The sequence below is a fragment of the Cupressus sempervirens genome, chromosome 11 (genome assembly GCF_028749045.1).
Source record: "Cupressus sempervirens isolate cs-2001-9-10 chromosome 11, ASM2874904v1, whole genome shotgun sequence".
In the NCBI taxonomy this organism is placed as follows: domain Eukaryota; kingdom Viridiplantae; phylum Streptophyta; class Pinopsida; order Cupressales; family Cupressaceae; genus Cupressus; species Cupressus sempervirens.
This window is the reverse complement of record NC_143128.1, coordinates 711917104-711938939: the sequence shown is the minus strand read 5'-3', so window position 1 is coordinate 711938939 and position 21836 is coordinate 711917104. Positions and strand designations below refer to the sequence as shown.

Genomic DNA, 21836 nt, shown 5'->3' with positions numbered 1-21836 from the left:
TTCTTGTTTATGTTGTATGATACCAATTCCATGCACAAAACACAACAAACAAACGTTTGATTTCTGGAGTTATAAGGGGTTTAAAACATTAAACGGAGAAATAAGAGGTTGAATGCAAACTGTTTGACATAATTCCTTTCAGCAATTTGATTTAGTTTTTTGGGACATTCAGGGGTGCCCATTACAAGAGTAGCTTAGTTTCCTTTCAGTTGGGTAGATTAAAGTTTCCCTTTTAGTTGGTTAGAGTAGATTTCTTTTAGTTGTTTAGTTTAGGTGTTGTGAGGGAGCTTGAGCTTGATTTGCATCAAGTCATTTGACTTGAATTTTTTTTAGCTTCCCTCAGTTGGAAAGCAGTTTTGGTTTATGGGCTTTGCAAGCGCAAAGGGGGTCCATGTTTCACTCATGGACGAGATGTGTAGATTTTACATTTTTGGTGACAAAACGGAGTCTGTTTTGTTCATTTCTCGAATACATTTAACAAGGTTCAAAGATTAAAGGATGTCTTTAGTCGTTGGTCTATGGTAGGACTTGTACTAAATTTGGGTTAGACTCGATAGAGGTTCTTGAGTTATCTCTAGCATGGTTACAACATTCTACTCACAGTCTCACACTTAATTGCTTTGAGTTCTTGATGTCTTGAAGTGAAATTGGACTTAGTAAAATCATACACTTGCTTTAGCGCCACTGTGGTCTTCCAAACCATTCACAAGCTTCATTGCCTACAAGCTGAACAAAAGATTGAAAAGAAAAAAAAGAGAAAATATCATGAGAAAAGAGAAAAATCAGTATCAAAGTGAAAATAAAAATGAAATTTGGTTCAAGGGTGTGCAGTTATCTCTACTGGTGCCATAAAAATAATCACTAAAGGTAGAACCATCATTGTGGTGCCACAACGATAACTCCAAAGTCAGGGCTATAGACGCCTGACTGGCAACGGGGCTCTATCCAACTTGCTTTTGAAGTAAGGATATTTATAATAACTAAGTTTAATGGATTTGAGAGATTATCAAGTTTTTGCCAAGTGGGGAATAAATCATTGGCACACATGTGAGTAACTTATGGTCAGGATGCTTAGGATCAACTTGAGAGTTATTTCCTTTGTTGAGTGCTTGTCCTTAAATAGATTTGCGGATAGGACATCCTAAGATTTTTTCTTTTTTTTAAGTTACTTATTTCTTCTGTTCAGGAACATTTCTTTGGGTTGATGCTAGATGTTGCAAGGTTTTCACACCATCACCCCAAAATTTTTGGGGACCCCCTTTTTTTGATTGCCTTGGCAATAAATTTTGAAGTTGTCCAAAAATTTCCGGTTTAAGAAAATTTTACTTCTTGGACACCTTCGAGTCAAGAGGGAGGAGGTTAAATTTATTTTTCACCCGGTTTTAAGCTTGATTTTCTAGAATGACTAATTTTATCCTTAGGCCGAACAAGTTTTAAAGAATAACACTTGACAAGATAAAATTGTAAATTTTGTACTTAGACGATTTTTTTTTGAAAATTTGGATATAGTTGTAGATTTGGGTTTTTTGGAAAATCTTGAATTTTTTTGGTGAAAATAAATAAATTTTGTGATGGTGAAATCAAATTGCAAAATTGATTTTGGATTCTAGAGAAATGATTTATTTCTGTTTAAAAATTAAAATTGCATGGCAAAATTGATTTAAATTAAATTGCAAAAATTGGTATTAAATGGATTAAATCTGCCTTGAAGATTTTAAAATATTTAAAGAAATTAGTAATTTAAAATTGAAAAAATCAATTTTGGCTTGCCAAATCCGATTTTTAATGATATATTAATTACTAAATTGTTATTAAATGAAAATGTTTAGCATCTCCAAAGCTTTATTTATTTTGTTTTTGCAATTTTGGTTTAACCGACAATTTAAAAATGCAACTTTCATTGTGGCAAAATTAATTTTTAGCTTATCATTTAATCGGGGCCAGAATCGTGCATTAATTAATGTTTTTTTTTTCTCTCTTAGGTGCAAGTTGGCCAGCCAGAGAAGGCAAGTGAATTGGGTATAAAAGGGATCTCCTTCCCCTTACCTCCTCATTCATTCCATCCTCCTCTTCCATGCTTGGGTGAATTTTGAGAAAGGCAGTAATTTTTCTTAAGGAAAGTGATTTTTTTGAGATTTTGGCATTCTTGCAAAGGTGGATTTCCATTGTTGGCAATCTGATTTTTTTCCATGAAGGCTGCATTTCTGCCCTAAGCGACTTCTTGTGGCAAATTAGAATTTCTTGCCGTAAGCCGAATTTTGTGGGAATCGAAATTTGTGGAAGACAAAATTCTGATTTTCAAGAGGGGCTGCGATTTTCCTTAGAGATTGGACAATTTTGTTGGTGAAGAAAACAAGTGATAAAGTCTGATTTTTTTTGGCATATTCATGGACAATTTCAAATGGACAAAATTCTGATTTCTTCAACTAGGGCATCAATATTTGCAAGGGGCTTGAAATTCTTAGGTCTGATTCGAAATTCAAACGAAGACCTGGCCATCGGTAAAGGTAAATTCAATTCATTTAGAGTTGAAAGTGGTCCTTAAGCGGATTTCGCTCTTTTGTTCTTGTCTAGTTTTGTTTCTCTTAGTTCTTCTTGTATTCATCATCCCATCCTAGGTTGAAGCTTGGAGATTCATAAGGGTAGAATCCATGATAGGACATTTGAAAAGGCAGAAATAAGCTAGACCACCCTAGGAATGAAGTTGGGAGATATAAGTGTAGTCCATCCTAAGGCACGAAGAGGCAGAAATAAGTGTTAGTCCCATCCTAGGTTGAAGATTGGAGATTGATAAGTGTAGTGATAGGACTTGGCGAGGCAGAAATAAGTGTAGAATCCATTGATAGAAAGAAGGTTGGAGATCAATAAGGGTAGTCCATATTGCTTAGAATAAAGAGGTAGAAACAAGTGTTTAAGATGGTAGATGTTAGTGCAAACAAGAAGCCTAAGGGAACAAATACTAAGAAAGACAAAGAGGATATGATGCCTAAAACAACTTTATTCTCAAAAATGAGGCAAATAATCGATACCAATAGTGGTATAGTAAATATGATATAAGTAAAGGACAGACTAAACGAAAGACAATCCCCCCATGGCAAAGAAGATATACAGAGGTGGAATGGTACACACAAGTACTTTTCCTCCTACCTTGCCTTGTCCAGAGTTGGTTATGGAGTGTGAATCTAGGTTTGATCTGATCAATAAATCCATCATTTTTGATGAAGGGAAGAGGGTGTTGGCCAACATTGACAGACATATGATTCAAGAAGCATTTAACATTCCCCAATACAAGAGCATGACAGTGGTGATGATGGATCAGGCGGCCAAGTCATTTCAGGATAACCAAGAAGCTTATTTCATACATCAAAAGTAGGATTGGCTACACGAAGGAAAGAAGGGAGTCACTAGATCATCAAGGCTTACCATGGCAAACTTCAAATCAAAATATGGCGATCTCATTGTGCTTCTCAGCCGGATCATGGGCCTAGCTCAAGGTATGCAATTAAAAAACTCGGTGCACTTTTTTAATGATGAAATTGGAAAATGGAAAAGAAGATTTGATTGGGCTAGGATCATAAGCGAGAATCTAGAGTTGCAACATGGAACCGTACAAAACCAAAAGCAATTCTACATGGGATCCTATCTATTTTACCTAATTGTTATATTGTATAAAAGTTCGGGACTTAAGGCCTTAGGAGAAATTGGCATTGGGCCGAGGCAATATTTAGTGCATGAATGCTATCCATAGATTCATTTGCACAACAACAAAGATTACAAAATGTTTTGTGATGTGTTTTCCATAAAGACAATAAGGGTATTACAAGGGACACTTGCTAAGAGACTTTCATCGGAAGCAGAAGCAAAGATAAAGAAGTATGGGAGTTGGTTCATCCAATTTCTGCAATTCACTTACATTAGAGTATCAGGAAGCACAGTTTGTCCCAAGAGGTTTCCAAGATACCCACTCGACAAGGTAGTTTTGATGGAATTGGCTAGGCAACTTGAGCATTATGACAAAACAATGAGACTTGAAGGTAAGACAAGGATTACCTTCTCATTCGGAATTGGCAATGATAGTTGCTCCAATCGTGTCGCCTTTGCAGTTGCGGAGAAGGAATTGGAATCGTATCATCTAGGATGGTATAGAGCAAAGCAAGGATTCAGTCCTAATGGTCTTATCAAGGTATCTCACAGAATTGCATTTAAACATGTTCTCACTATAGAGGACTTTTGGGCCAATGTCAAGTATGACTTTCATGTGAGAAGGCTAGCTTTCTCAAGATTGTCGATGAACATGATGAGAGATATCAGATGGAGAGGCCTTGATATTCTCGATCAGCTGGAAGATGATGGAGATGTGTTGAGAGAAGATTATGATATAGTAGAAGGAACAGAGTTGATTCCAGTAGATTGGGATGATCATCAAAATCCTTTCTTGGAGGCAGTTACAAGAGCAATTGATTTGCATACCAAGTCATGGTACAATGAAAGATTAAGGAAGCTACAAAGTCAAAGGAGTCCCCTTATGAGAAGATGAAGCCAAAAGAAGGTCCAACGGAATCAATCTGACAGAAGGGTGAAGCAAGAAGCCGGCAACAAGAAACAGTGAGAAGCAAGAAGAGAGCTTTGGAGGTTGGGAAAAGAAAAGAACATACGGAACCTCCAGCAAAGAGACAACATGCAGCACCGTCAAGGGAAAGTATAATTGAGGCTAGAGGCCAAGAATATTACACATGTGAACAAAGGACTACGGTAGAAGTGAGCTTTGATTCAGAGTCAAGTGGTTACAACAATAGCACTGAGTACTCTCCTCTCTCAGAAAACCAACAAAGAGATGACATGACAATTACTGGTGGAGAAGAAGATGGATCGATTGATATTGAGGAAAATAGTCAAGTGCTTGAGGCCATTGGTGATGCTTTGTTAGTCAAACCAAATCCAAATTTGCGGAGATGCACCACACCACTATGGTTAAGGAAAATGCCTATGCCAAGAGGCGAGGTGTTAATTGCCTGAACAGTTGAAGACATCCAAGGACTAATAGAAAAGGGTGATAGCGAGAACCAAAAACAAATGGCAAAGACAATGGCAAAGGTAATCAGGAGCGACAATGATGGTCACTGAAAGGTTCAGATTGCTATACCAACAGTCAACAAGGAATTGGATGAGATTGCAACTCAAGAATATGAAATAGTAGAGCACAACTTGGGAAGAAACACAGATGACATGGAATGTGAGGAGATCCAGGAAGGTATAGCTTCAATCAGAGAAAGGTTGAGGAAGGCAAATGAAAGGATTATAAAGTTGGAGGCCGAGAACAAATATTGGAGAGATTTCCAGCCTATCCAAGAGCTGCACTAGGTAGCCCTTGCTCAAGACAACGAGAGCAATATAGAAGAGATAGCAGCTCAGCTACATGAAGTTAGGGATTGGATCCATGATACAATCCAAGATGGGCAAAATTTCTTGTCTTCCTTTGTCTCGACATTCTAGTCATTAGTGACTGTTATAAATAAATTCAGAATATTTGAGGAGTGGAAGGATTTCCTTCTAGTCAAGGACTTAGCTATTACCAGGCTATAGCTGTTCATTGGGCTACCAGAGACATATTTGGAAAGGGCCAGGTTTGTTGATGAAGGAGAATTGAGTACAGTTGAGTCTTGGTTTGTTTCCTTGACTACCAGGTTAAGAACACTCGAGAAGATACAGAATGCAGTTGCATAGGACAGTCCAATCATTGACACTTTTATTGCAACTATGATGAGTGACGTTGGGGTGGCACATGATTTTGAAGACATGAGAGAAAAGGACATCAATGAGACAAGGCTTGGATCGAGATTGAATGAAAGAAATGGGAGATTTATATTAGAAGATCATTTGATGTAAGCCCAAGTGGCAACTTCTCTTTCTTCTAGGGTAGGACAAGTGTAATTTTCATTGGCCATCATTTTGTTGCCTTCTCATTGGTTGCTACTTTTCCACTTTTTTCATTGGTCCATTGATGAGGTGGCGTCTTGTCATTGGGTGATGGGGTGGCAACCCTAATTAGGGTTTTTAGGATCCAATTTGGATCGTTGGGTTTGCCTTTATCTCTACTGTCGGTTGTAAATTTTGGCCTCTATATAAGGCCATTTTTTCTCATTTGTAATGGTTGGAGAAAATTGTTGCATAAGATAATGCCAAAATCGCTTTTCTTTCTCGTTGTGACTTGCATGGTGATTAAGAACTTTTGGTATTGTTTCATGGTTTCTACTTCCAACTGGTAAGAGTAAAATTTCTTTTCAAGTTGTTAAAGTTGATTGCATTTCAAGTTGTAAAGTAAGAGTGAAATTGATGGATAGTTGCATGGTAGAATTAGTGGATGTTTGATAGGGATCAATTACTAGGCCACTAGCATCCTAGCAGCTTGTTGGGAAGCCTTGTGTGGTAAACTAGTTCATTTTCCTTTGAATCATTGCATCTATGAAGGTGGAGCCACTGGTTAACTTTCATTAGATTCGATCTCCGTCCATTTGCTAATCTTTCCATTCATAGGAGTAGGAGTAGAATAGCAAGTAGTTAGGAGTTTGAGTTTTGAAGAGGAATGTTAGAAAGGCGTAAGTTATAAGAACATTCACCCTCCATCACCATCAACTTCTCCATCAACATCATTTGGCATTCACACCAAATCACCATCACCATCATTCCAGCAAAGACCAAGTTATCTTCGAATGAATAACGTAAGCCTGCCTACGTGATTACCAGCAAATCACATCGATAACTGAGTTAGTATCCATAGGTGTAACGAACATTGGAGTTATTCTCATGTCTTCATGAGTATTAACTTTTCATAGGATGAATTGAGGATTTGATATCCCATATCAAGTGTTCAATTGCTATATGTTATGTAGTGGTACAAAACTAACATCAATAGACATCCACCTATAAATATATCAGAAATTACCCCAGAAGCTATAACTCAGTTTAAGACAATATGGGGTTCAAAAGTGAAAGATTATATACAGGAAAACCACTCTGAGTTAGAAAAGAGTTGGAAATGGAAACCCCTCAGCAATCGTGGGCTCAACCTGGCAGATCAAGATATTCTAGAAAACGTCCTTAAAAATCGTCCGATTTAAATTAAAAATATGGAGGACAAACTGATTTGGGCAGCTTCTAAGGATGGAACTTATAAAGTTAAAGCAGGGTATAGAATAATCACAAATTCTTAGAGATGGGGTGTTAGTTCCCTCCCAATAAACCTATGTTGGGATTCAATAGGGCTTCCCAAAGCAGGTATATTTCTTTGGGCGGCCATGCAAAAGAGAATACTAACAACAGATAGAACTAAAAAAATGGGTATCAAAGGTTCTTCTAGATGTATACTATGTAAAGAAAGTGAAGAAACTATAGAACATCTGTTATATCTTTGTAAATACAAACTCAGGTGGACAACCCCCCTAGTAGGTAATTGGCTAGATCACCTAATTGGCTGGCCAAAAGACCCTCCTAATAATTTATATGGGGAACTTTGGAATATTACCCCAACAATCCTAACCTGGGAAATCTGGAAAGAAAGAAACCTGTGCATCTTTCAAAATCAAGATCTTAACTTGCAAGCTCTCCTTACAAAAATTGAAGTCGCTATTACGGAAGTTATGAATAGTGACTTAAGGAAAAGACCGAAAGAAGAAGGATAATTTACAGAATGGGATGCAGAGTTTGAAAAATTATGGCCTCTCATCATAAATCCTCCTCTCTCTTACAAGAGGGAAAGCATGTAAATGGGAACCACCACCGATAGGATGGAAGAAATTGAATTTCGACGAAGCTTCTAGAGGCAACCTAGGCAAGGCAGGCATAGGATGTATTGTTAGGGAAGAATCAGGAAACTGGCTAGCAAAAAGATCTAAGCCACTGGAAATATCGACCAACAACTTAGAAGAATTAGAAGCAGTAAAAGAAGGTCTAAAAGTATGTAGTAACCCTAGCATTAAAAAGATTATAATTGAAGGAGATTCTCAGATTATATTAAATGCTCTCAGAAAAGGGGGAATGCCAAACTAGATCATAAACACCAAACTAGAAACAACCCTTAAATTGTTAGAAAAATTTGAAGAGGTAAGATTCTCGCATATCTACAGAGAAGGAAACACGGAAGCAGATAGCTTAGCAAATAAAGGCACTGATGGAGAAAATCAGTTAATACTCAACCAAAGTGAACTAGGATAACTTTTTAAATTAGTTTATTATTCTCCCTCCCAACTTCTTACGATGTCATGATTTTATTTATTATTAAATCGAGCCTTGTACCAGATTTTGATGCATATCCTTCATCCGTGCATAAAAATCCGCCTAATTATGAAATTGAGTGACACTTCCAAACCCTTTTTGGTGACTATGTCATCATTTCGGGTTCTAGATTTTTCCTCCTAAAATCTATAACTAGTGGATTTTGCTCTGAAGTTTTAATCTTCACTGTAGCTCTCTGGTCTGTGATATTAGTTCTCCATGGATACCAATATTTGTTTATATCATGCTTTCGAAAATCGGACTATGGCCTTTTGTGGTCTTGTTAAACAAGAAAGATGGAATAGGATCTTTCGGCCGATAGATGACATGAGTCGAATTCCAGTCAGGAGAGCGTTGGGTGAGGTGGTTTTCAACTACGATTATTCATGGAGAACAAATAGTGACATTCTAGGGCGACGGGTAGGCTGCCTTGCTAGGGCAGGGGTTAAGAATGGGACATTGTTAGGCTTAGCTACAACCTTTTTGACCCCTGTTGGTTTAGGGCTAGAGATAGCAGTAGCTAACATTGATGAAAGGCTGCGAATCCCCCTTCCAGAAGCATACATGGAACATGAATTGGGAAGCCCAGAACTTGCCAGCAGCCCTAGGTATCCATGTCTAGTCATTAGAGATAACATTCAATTTTTTAGAGAGTGGCCGAGGATGGAAGCAAGCATCAACTTCTTGCTGAGATGGAGAGGAATTATTGAGGATCTAGGTAGAGACTGGCTCATGAATTATCTACGGGCCTATGATGCATACATCCATCCAGATGTGGACCTCTCCAGCTTGGAAAACGTGGAATTCTGTCTCCCAAATTATGACAAATCCAGCAGAGGTAGGACTATGTACGAGTTTCCACCGAGTTCAAAGGCCAAAAACTTGCATGAAGCTTCAGAGATTATAATGGTTTTTAAGAAACATAATTGATAACTATAATTGTAGCTCTGGGCCAATTTTGTTATATTTATCTGACCCAGTTAATTACAGGGTATAGAATTTGTATCTAGGTTTAGTTTTTATACTTTAGCTGGCTGCTTTCCCTTTGTAGATTTGAAATCTTGTATAAGTTTGTTATAAGGCTGCATTTTATAAGCAGTCTTCCCGTTTGTTTGTTGCTAAACTCTCATATAGTTTTGCTCTGTGAATATCATTTTCTGGAATATATTATGATCTTTACTCATTATCATCTCTCTCATTTTTCGTGAGTTGGTTATGATGGCCTCTGTGATTTTGGCCTGAGGATCTCTTTTCGGTTTGTTATTTCGGTTTTGCCCTCATTATCACACATGTCACTCTTTTCTTTTCAGATTGACATTTTCCACATATGGTATTTGATACCTTTCTATCTTAATTAAACACATTTCGTCTTCAGTAGACTGTTTTTCCTTCAATTATTTTTTGGACTATACTGTGTTTTTTCCTTGACAATTCTACTCTTTATGATATAGCTGACACTCTAATATTGGGTCTTTTGGAGTGTATCGAGCTCTAATCTTTGACTGTTATTTGGCTAGGTTATGCTCCCTTTGGATTCTTTAATGCACAAACACATTATGATATATGCTAAATAATGCTTTTACTAATCATTAACGTTACTTGATGTTTAATCTGTGATGTCATATAGATATTAGGACGTATAGCTTAACTCATATTATGCAGCATCTGGAGCTTAGATGGATTAAAAAGATCAAATCTTTCAAGCATATCCTTTTGTAATTATCATGTCATCTCATCTGATTATTTTCACTGGGGTATGCCCCGTTTAGTTATGTAATATAGGACTTTAGTCCTGGGCAAGACGTGCCCGTCAGAATGGAGAAACTCTTGTAACCATTTCAATTTTATTAATATAATATAATAGAAGGCTTCAGCCGTTTATCTATCATATATATATATGTGTGTGTGTGTGTGTGTGTGTGTGAATAGTTTATATATATATATTTCATATTAATTTTTTCAGAATAAATAATTGTTTTTAAATTTCTCAATTTACATATATTTATTATAGAGAATCACTTCCTGTTATATCTAATTGTATACACATATATCAATAGATACTAAATAGAAATTTGTCACATATTTTATCCGACCAAAGCTACAAATCATCAGCAAATCTGAAACTCTATGTGAATGTTCTTAGTTCTCTACTATTTTGTGGCAAAAGGTTCTTGACTGAATTTACTTGAAGTTGAAGCTTCCATTTCCCTTGCTCTTTTGATTGCATCCCACAAATTTGATGGGTTGAAAGCTTTTACACAAACCCTTAAGGGTTCCATGAAGCCATCCGCAAAGAGTTCTACTCCTCTTTGCTTTGAAAAATTAGTCATTGATGGTGAAAGTTGTTGATGTTTTTCGGATCACTGCAAATGTACTTGCATTTCCTGTATTGGTATATGCTCTTCAAATACATCAATCTCCTCTTATATGTATTTCAAATGATACATGGAGAGACATGTCTCCTCATCAGACATGTCTATCCATTATAATTATACAATAACAAATATATATAATATCTCATATATTAAATATATAATTAATACACACACACACACATATATATGTATGTATATTTATAGGTTTAACCGACTGAAGCTACCAAACATTAACACTCCCTCTTAGCTAGGGAGGATAAACAAGAATTTGAACAACATTTTACCTCAAAGAAAAAAAAAATGGTTTCGGAATATCAACTCATTTGACTTCCTGATTTATTGAATGCCAACTCATTTGGCAAATGTCAACTCATTTGACATTTAAAAGTCAACTCATTTGACTTTGAATATCAATTCATTTGACTTGAATATCAACTCATTTGATATTCACTAGGTGCTTAAATGTTCATAAGGTATGTTCACTTGCATTCTCATAATGCATACCATATAAACATCCACCATACGAAGTATAATCTATCATGATCTACATAGACATCGTAAGATATCCATCATAATAGATTAAGTTATTGAAAGATCATCACCTTTCAATAACTTCTGCAAATACAAGTGATGATCATTTAGAAGTCATCACTTCCTCATGATGTACACAGGGGGCAGGCCGTTAGCACACACAGACTTTCAGACTCCCTCTCTTTCAAGGATTCTTGATGAAGTGTTAAGACTCCCTCTTCCTTTATCCTTGTCTCTAATGAAATGTTACTCCCTCTTTTTCTTGCAAGAACATTCTCGAAGGAAAAGATCAAGGCAAATAGCTCTTATAGTATGCATTGAAAATATAAACAAAATAAGGCCTAATATAATACTTAATATAATTTTTTTTCCAATAAAATGTAGATAGTTATGAACTAATGCCATTCCCTCTTACCTCCTTTATTTCCCTCTATTGGCACAAAGTTATTTTTCTTTTTATAGGGTATGATGTGATGTGATTGTGAATGGGCCCTTTGATGGTTGATTGCCTGCCTTAAATATTAGTCCCTTGTTATCACCTTATGTGGAGTTCCATGTAACTTGCTTAACCTTTGAAGTGGGTTATCAATCCTACTGACTCATGGTGATGTGGTCCACAAATTGCCTCTGACTGTCGATTTGCTCCTTTATGTTATGTGGGCCATGTAGAGGTGACTGGGCATGGTCACTTTTATATTTATCTTTTATTTTACTAATAACTTCTACTTGTATTGTCTCACTTCACCATCTTTCTGTTTTTGAACTCAATTCATGCTTATGTTACATCCGGACTTCTAAATAACACATGTAGTTCATATGTCCTTTCTTATTGTACTTGGGAGAAAATGGAGTTTGTTTGATTGCAATCATCAAACGGATTTTGACATTTTCCCTGGGCTAACTCTTTTCCACTCGTTAGTGAGAAACATTGCCATTGGTGCAATCCCGACTAGAAAATATCATTATTCTACTTGTGATTTCTAACAAGGAGTTGTTAAATATTTGAACGGTTGATGACTTCAATGCAAATTCATTTTCAATGGTCTCATTTGACATAGGTTTCATAGTCTCTAACGCATCATGGACGCCATGATTTCTCAAGGTCATGTGCTCTAGAATTTGTCTGCCTTTCAAGACTTTGCATGAGATTCTCATCACTGCACTTATCAAATATGTTTGCATGAGATTTCTGCCTACAACCCTAGAGGTTTTGGACATAGCTCTATTGGTTCTCCATGATTTAGTAGATAATTGATGGCCAATAATCATGCTCATGGAGAAAAGTTTCTGTTTGTTCTTCAACATTTTTTTATGCATGGAATTGACGATATTAGGTCTCATACAAGCTTTCATGATATCCGAAAAATGAACATTGTCTATTATTTTATTTGCACTAGAATGAATCACCAACAAGGGTTATAAACTTCACCGAGAACAATTAATTTGGCTTACTAAATGAGCTAGTCCTTATCTTGATTGATATTGCTTACAAGCAAACAAAACATTTGACTATGGTTTCATTTGAACAAAACAAGCCCCTCCAAATCGTAGAGCCATTTGAAAGATGCCTAAGATCGAATGGCTCTGATACCATGTTGATGTTTTTCAGATTGTTGCAAATGTACTTGGATTTCCTGTATCGGTATATGCTTTTCAAATGCATCAATCTCCTCTTATATGTATTTCAAATGATACATGGAGGGACATGTCTATCCATTATAATTATACAATAACAAATATGTATAATATCTCATATATATTATATATATATATATTTTTTTTATTAGTAAACGGCCGAAGCCTAGATTAATTATTATTATTTTTTAGAATTAATTATTATTATATGTTAAGCGAAGGTAGATTCGAACCCAAGACTTCCCACATGAGAGGCTCACAAGTTACCGTTGCGTTGTAGGCTTTTGCCTATATATTAAATATATAATTAATACACACACACACACATATATATCACACTTATATACCTATATATATATATATAGGTTTAACTGACTGAAGCTACCAAACATTAACGAAAGTTTTTGAAAATCTGCAATGAAACATTCCATTAAAGCCCAGTGTTTTAGCTGTGCCAACTCCTTGAAATCCAACTCATAATCCTTATTAAAATAATTCATAATCTTCTCGGAAAACACTGATTAGGACTCAATTCTTCTTCACGGCTTGACTTTCAGTTGGACAAGACTTGCACCTAAAGTTGTTCAAACTCATCTCATTATCTACGAGACATGGAAATTACCACTCAACTAACACTCCCTAAGACACCTACCCCTACTGCTGCATGAAAAGAGGGGGTCTCCATTGCAATGGGGTGATGATTTGAAAAGGTCACAACATGTTGCCTTGCTGCTTGATGTTTTCCTTTTTGCAATTTGCTTCTAGTTATTTGTACTCCACAAGACTGTAAGCTGTCACCTTGCCCTTTTAATGATTTTGGGTTATCGCAATGTGGGAAGGATCTTGTTATGCATGCCATTTATTACAACTGAAGCTAATATCTAAAAACAAGGTGTATACCCAATTTTTTAGCTCAATTCTTATCTAAAAACAAGGAATTTGGGTTCTATGTACTTGCTTCTGTTTCATATCAAATTCTACTATGCCTAATTTTATGAGATAAGATAAGATAAATTTATTAATGTCCAACAAGAGACCAACAAAGGTTGAAGGGACTGAATGTTTACAACAATGGAAGCCACTCACAGCAGGGACACCAAATGGTGCCCATAGAAGAATAAAGCAACAAAGAAGCAAAGGAAAGATGTCTAGGAAAAGAACTATGTCATGTCCCCATATTTATAAGGTTTAATAATAAAATTAGAAATATAATAGGAAAAATAATAATAATATGTATTGATTGATATAATCATATGGTTGTAATGTGATTAATAAGATTGATACCATAATAAGAAAAAAGAATAAATTATAATATATTATATAATATAAATAATATATGTTATAATTTAGTATTATCAATAAATAAAATAATACTTAACTAAAATATATATAGAATGAGCAGTTTAACTAAATAGTTAATAAACAACTATCATAGGTATGATACAATAAAATATTAAATAAGTAATCACATATATTTGATATATTCTAAAGTATAACTATAATATACGTAACAAAGTATGATGATATGAAAATTAAATAATAACAAATGCATATTTAAAAGTCACTACCTAGGAAGGAGTTGTGACATTTCCTAGTCACACAAACAGATATATGAAGAAGTCAGACAACATGAATGAAAGAAAGGACAACACAGACGAACAACAATGCACAGGAATAGAACAAACAATCAGTTCAGGGAATTAAGTCAGAGCGATTGAGAGGTCAAGCCTCCAGCACACCGATGGACACAGTAAAGAAGGAAACAATCAGAAGTCGTCTCCAGGAGGGAGCACAGACAGAGAGTCACCACCAGCAAAGACTCGACATCCATACATAATTAGGTTTCAGCGACAAATCCCAGGTCAGACAATGGAGAAATTGTTGGGGAAGATTATAATATAGAGTATGGCATGTATGATAGACAAAGATGATAGCCAAGCATTTCATGCATCGAATGAGAGGAGATACATTCAGAATCCAACTCAACGCTAATATCCATTGGCATTGACACCCGACAATTACAGATATCAAGCAAGGAGGACATATCATTTGAGGAAAACTATTCACGCACACCCAACACTTTATGGTTGTGCAGGTAGAGGACACCTCATATGAGGATTGGCCCATGTTACATTGAACCCAAGCAGAGGATTATTTACAATTGAACACAGCGATAGATTTGAGTATACTTGAACTGTACAATTAAACCCTTTGAGCAATCGAGTGACTGATCATCTTTGATTGAAACATAGACATATAGAATGGACCAACTCAGGCGATACAGAAATCACATGTAGAGGCATAATATCTTGACAATTAAGAAAGTATATTTTGCATACAAGTCGTGTACAATTTTCACCCAATGATTACAGTTGTAAGGAGTCGATAATGCTTCGGTAGATAATCAGTAGCCCAAGAAATATATATATATATATATATATATATATATATATATATATATATATATATATATATATAACTTGGGATTGATAACATTACAGATGCGGACCCTTTTTGCACATACAAAGTTTGGGAAATATAGATATGGAGCGTATGATCCTCAATATCTAGTTTACAGATAATGGTAATATAGATGTGGGTCAATGTGTGAATCTTGAGTGATACACAAGTGTCAAATTCAGAAGGATGTAAGAATTCTAGTTCTGCAGAGGAGGGCATCTAATCAGTAAAAATAAATAAGAAAAACTCCAAGAAAAAAGTACAAGTCAGGGAAACTAAACAGTCATATTGACCAAACTATTCATCACATAGTACAAGGCTGATAAGTATAAGATTATGAAATTGAAGAATTCATCTGACTCACTGAGTGGGGACATTACAGACTAGGGGTCCTCCCTTAGCCGGAAGAAGTCCACCACTAAAGGATAAGGAACCGGGTGACCAAGGGTTCTGAAATGTCTGTCAATACTGTCGGACGAGGAGTGTCATTGTCTCATTGATCTGATGTGGTTGGGAGCAGGAGTGCAGAACTGCCGCTTCATGCCCCTGCGCATAAAAGTTGGTGATACACTGATCTGAAGTTTAGTGTTGAGGAAAAAGCAACTGCAAAGTACAGTCACGAAGCTGAGTGGCCTCCCTAAGATAGAGCACTAGGCAATGTTGGTCAATGTAACTGAAAAATGCCGTTAAGGACCTGCAATCTCGAAAAAGACAGTAGAACCTCCCTCTTGTATCATAGTAGTTGGGACAACAAAAGATGAAGTGAATCTTTGTCTCTGTTTCCGCCAAGGTATATAAACGACAAACATGGTTCTCTCTATCGATGTGATGGTCAATCTGGTATCTAAGCCGGTGGGAGCCAACTGTAAAGGAACCAAGAGAGTTATGAAGGGCATAGCACCACGCGGGGTCAAATATGCAGGTTGCATGAAATCCCATCACAAACATCTAAGAAGTGCTCAACATAAAAGGTCATCTGTGGACGCAGCCCATGCAGAGAGTTGATCCAAGTCGTCCTAATGTATTGTCTATAAATATTGAGTCTCACATGCCCATTCAGCTCTGACGAGAGGGGAGGAGCACTGAAGGGGTGAGCTCCAAACTCTGCCAAGATAACATTGCGGGGAGTGGAACAGTGACATCTAAGAAAAGATTTATTAAACACTACATTGCTGCTAATGACAACTTTGTGGCTCTAAACTCTTATTACTATAACAAACAAAATATATTTTTTGGATTTGGGGTCCATTTTACATTGTCGATCTTTAGAAATAAGAGAATATGCATAATAACAAAAAAAAAAGATCAAATTTGAGTTAATCACATAGATGATTCAGCCATACATGTTCAGAAGAAAGATTAATCTATATATATTTAGGAATCTTACAATCTATTGCAATTGATGGGTAACTGATTTGCTAGATAGTCTGTTGTGTTGATTTTTTTACCCACAACTCTTGCTCCAACTTGGCGTTGTCAAGCATGCCCCTTGCTCTATCTAGAAGAGTCTTATTCATGTGTTCAACACGATTTTGCTGAGGAGTGTAAATTGTGGTTTTATGCCTTCTGATCCCATCTTCTTTACAATAATTTTCAAATTCCAAAGAAATAAATATGCTACCATTATCTTTTCTTGAACACTTGATTTACTTAGCACCCATTTCAACCAAAACCCTTAACGGTAGAAATAGACTGAAAACATGAGCTTCACTTTCAAGAATAAAGACCTAAAACTTTTAGTCACCTATAAATTTCACAAAATATGATGATCATCCAAAGGAAAATGTAGGAGATGGCCCCAAAACTTCTGGATGGATATCGTCTAAATTACCCTCACTTCTATGAATACCTATTTTAAACTTTTGTCTACATCCCTTCCCAAATGAAACAGTGCTTTTAGAAATTTAAGATTTTATTTTGTTGAACCTGGAGGTTTCTACAGTTTGTCAATACCTTTAGCCCTTTCTTACTTATATGTAGAGATTCTTTTGCTTCCCTAGATACTATGATTACTTCACTTATTTAATATCTCTCTTCTACCCTTCATGACCATCAAAATGCCCTTGGACACTTTTGATACTCCACTTTGACATGCAGATTTATAATTTCCAGAATTATAACTCCCAAGGAAATTAAATTCCTTTTGAGTTCTGGAGCATTGTTATTCTAGTGCTTTCAAACCTGAGTCTCGCAGTACATATTATTTCGCATAAGATGACCACCACCATCATTTACTTGTTAAGAAGAAAACCAACAATTATGTGAACATGTGATTAGAAGCACCATAATCTTACAACCATTCCTTGTGATGTCGTAAGATATTAGAAATAGATAGTATTCTTCGATGTTTTTGAACTTGTCTCAACTGGATTTGCTTCATTTTTGGAGTTATTGTTGCCTTCTTTCTCTTCCAAGAATTTTTAGTAAAATTTACTGATTTGTTGTATTAGCCACATTTTCCCTTCCTTTCTGCCTTTTGATTCAGTTCTGGATGTACCTATCGAATACATTTTTCAATGGATTGATCCCTAGCTACTATTGCATCCGGTGCGGAGGTTTTTATATTAGATTTCCTTTGCACTTTTTTAGACAAGAAAGTTTCATTCAAGGATTTCAGTTGTACTCAAGCTAATGGAAGTGGCTAAGTGATTGCAGGAATCAGGCAATGCACACAATAATGTGACTGTCTTGTCTTCATTTTCAATTTGTTCTACCCTAAACGATCAGCAATTGTGTCGAAAGGTCTTGTATCTAGATCATCACAGTGCCTCTTATTAGTCATTTTTATAGGCTTCCTTGACTTGCCTACCAATGCCTTCTTCAATCCTTATGATGCTAGCAAATCACCTAGCTTGAGCTTCCACAACTAGTTATAGAAACATGAACACCTCCACCCTACATAAACTAATTTGTGTTAGAACATTGTTCAACTTTTTAGGCTCACTATTTGTGCAACATTCCTATCATTATATTACAAGGCTGGCTTATTTGTTTTGCCTATGACAAAATGGCAACCATTTCCCTTGTTTTATGTATTCCTTTAAACTCTTGGAAAGGATTGCCGCGCCCATTAATTTTTTCTCTGATGTCTTTCCTATTAATTGGGGTGACAATAGGGAACGTTCGGTACAAGATTATGTTGGGTTCTGCAATTGAAACATTGAAGCTTAGATGTTATAAATCCTCTTGTTTCCTTCTTTGGTGTTCTTTCTCAAATGACTTTGATTTTCTGATATGTGAGAATTGAAATATAGTTTAGATTGTATGTCACGAGACCTTTACCCTTGATCTACCAGCTCATATGAATCATTCTTTTATTTCTGTTAATACTTTCAGGTGAGCTATCTTTCTGATTATAGCTATGAAATATTGGATGATCCTGCCACGCAAGCACTGATTCAGGTAAATTCTGCTTAGTTTCTTGTTTTAAACTGCATTTAAACCAAAAACAAATTGTGTTTAGAATCAAGTTTCATGCAGAAGTCTTTTGCAACAAAGAATTGGAATTGTTGAGATTAAATTGAATATGACAACCATTGCCAATGTTGATCGCGTGCACTTTTGTACTTCTTTTTATGGTTTCTTATCATCTGATCCTCTGTTAGTGTGTTACATTATTGTTTTGTTGGTTTTGGAAGGTTGGTTTATTGTATCAGCAACGTGATCCATCTTTCCTCCGCCCACTTTCTCGTGGTATTCAAAGGTGCCTTGTTAGATGGTAAGGAGCTTGATTTTCTGTTTTATTGGAAGAAATTTTGTATGAATAATGAAATTCCAATATGATATCATGATCGGTTTTGTTGTGTCAGTGGAAGGAAGAACTCAGACGATAAATTATTGCAGCACAAATTAGTTGCAAAGAAATAATATAAAATGAGATGAAAATAAAATAACACAAGAGGCCATGATTTATGTGGTAAAACCTTGACAAAACATTAAGAAAACATCCAATGACGAAAGGCATTGGTAATCTTATTGCTCAGGAAAAATAATTTACAATTTGGACAGCTGTTGCTACTGTATTTGCTCTTACAATTTGCAAATCACGTTTTCTTGCTATCTACAATTAATAATTTGATATTCCATTACTCCATTTTGCCTTCACAAACAACATAGATATACTAGATAAACTTAAAGAAGCAAATACCGCCAACATAGAAAATCCCAGTTTTGTTTCTTTCTCCAACTTAAAAAAACTTGTTTTATTTTTTAAAGAAATTAACAATTTCTTTAAAAGATAAAAGTTTCTTTTTTCCTAAAACTGAAATAAGATACGCTTGCTTTATTATTATTATTATTATTATTATCTTTTCTTGTATTATAAAAGAATTGCATTCTAGAGAAAATCATAATGATGGGAGGCGGCCAATTTTTGGCAAGATACCACTTTTGTATATCCCTTAAATTCGTGATTACAATGGTACTAAGGCTCTGATTTTGATCATTCTCACGATGAGCAAATTCACTCTAACAAATGTGCCTAATAAAATTTCAAATGAAAGGCGTGCCACCCAATCCACCTACATTCCATTTGAGAATTCGTAGCCATCAGATTAGTAACTCCATGTGGCCAAGCCCACAGAATCCTATCAAAATCCATGAAACACAGTACAAAATAACGTCATTGGGTTATCTATTGAACTTGCACTGTGTAACCTATCCTTTAACCTGCTCCATCACGACTTCCTCTTGGAATTTAGTAAAGCCTACAAGTTGATGATTATGATCACAATTCAGCAAGTTTACTCAGTAAAGTTGCTTGCTTTCTCGCTTATTTTGCTAGGATGTGTGGAAAGAGAATTCTATTTTTAGTAAAGATCATGTTATTTCTTGACTTTCAAAAGTTATTGCTTCCGGTGGCGCATAACACATTACCAATGAAGAATGTTCAAATGTGCGGATTACAGGGTTATTCAGGAGAAATCAGAGCTTGATACTTGGCAGTCTATTAATCTTATCTGGCATCGTGTGATAAGGGGGAGGAGTTACCGTCATTTGATGGAGGGTTAAGCTCAATGTAATGAAACTATCGTTCAAAGTGAATGTTCTTTCTGATTTAAATTATGTAATATGTGAAGGCACATGCCCATATTTAATCTATGGTGCTTGATGAGGGGCAATTGATCAACAATTAATTTAATTTTTGGGGATTCCCTAGAAGAAAAAGATGCATTGCATCACGATGTAACCATGTATCATTTAAACAAAATGAGATATGAAATATGATCAGAGGACTCAATTGATGTCCTCGCAATAAAATAAAAATGATTCAGAAATATGATATATACACAAGTCTGTCAACGTGCCCGGTAACATGAATTATGTCCATCATGCGTGTTGTAATCACATTTTCATCGGTGTGAACTTGCGTTGCTTTTTATTTCTTAATCATTTATATACAATTTCCATATAAGAGTAACTAATACAACTTCTCAAAAACTGAAAAATATAACGTGGGGCAGCTGGAATCAGCAGCTTGGTGATTTTCTCTTGTTGATGAACGTTCTAACATGGATAGTAACGTGAGTTATATCAATTATGCATGTTATAATCATGTTTTGATTGGTTGATCTTTTGAACAATCTGTAGTTTTCTCTTTACTGTTTTGTTAGGACTTTTAGCCTTGCCCGCGTGACTTGGGTGTGATCCTATGCGCCTTGCTTTCTGAATAGTCCGTGTACAATTTCTTTATAAAAATAACCTATATAGGACCCCTCTCAATTTTTTAAAAAAATAATGCAGGGCAGCAAGAGTTAGCTGCTTGACAATTATTCCTGGGTGGCGGATGGCAATCTAGAATTCCCGACACACACATAGACATATACACACTTTTCACACAAATACACAAATAATTATGTATTGTTACATATACATTAATATCATTACTCCACATGTACGTGTTACACATGTGGAGGTTTACACAAATGCACACATAAATATGCATTCATAAAATATAAAGTATTGTAGTATATACATCAAATTTATCACTATTATTATTATTATAATAGTATGTCTTTATATACACAACTTAATTAAATTTGAAACACGAGTGGTATGAATATACACAATTCATAGACCATTAAATAATAAGCATAGTTGTAAGGCTAAAACATCAGCATAATAATAATTATTATACAACTACACAAACAAGTTACATGCCAATACTAATATCATTATGTATTTATGTACTAGAATTGATTGCATTAAATTTGGAATATATGTGATGTTCAAAATACACAAAAATACGTGTACATAATGAAGTTTAATTATAGTTAATATATCAATATTATTAATATTATATGTATTCAAGCTAATAATATGTTGTTTAGTTTATATAATGTTTTTGTATATGATAGATATTCATGTTGTGTATTATTTATTTATTTATTTATGGGCAATAGATTGAAACTAAGGTTAATTAATATTTATTGTGATTTTTTATCATTATTATTTAAGCTTAAGTAGACTTGAATCCAAGACCTCTCAAATGGAAGACTCATAATTTATCATTGTATCATAGATTGTTACAATAATGAAGATTTGATTTGTGTTAATATTATCAAC

At 35.3% G+C, this 21836-nt stretch overlaps 1 protein-coding gene across 2 annotated transcripts in view; it reads left to right on the top strand.

Moving 5' to 3' along the window:
- Window positions 1-20548, top strand: part of LOC149531666 (uncharacterized) — a 158590-nt gene extending 138042 nt beyond the window's left edge. For both annotated transcript variants that reach the window (XM_089809432.1, XM_089809431.1), the window contains exons 9-11: window positions 18609-18674; window positions 18911-18990; window positions 20180-20548. In XM_089809432.1, coding sequence (XP_089665558.1) covers window positions 18609-18674; window positions 18911-18990; window positions 20180-20282 — 249 coding nt within the window. In that variant the 3' untranslated portion in view covers window positions 20283-20548. The remainder of the gene's footprint in view (window positions 1-18608; window positions 18675-18910; window positions 18991-20179) is intronic.
- Window positions 20549-21836: the final 1288 nt, after the last annotated feature.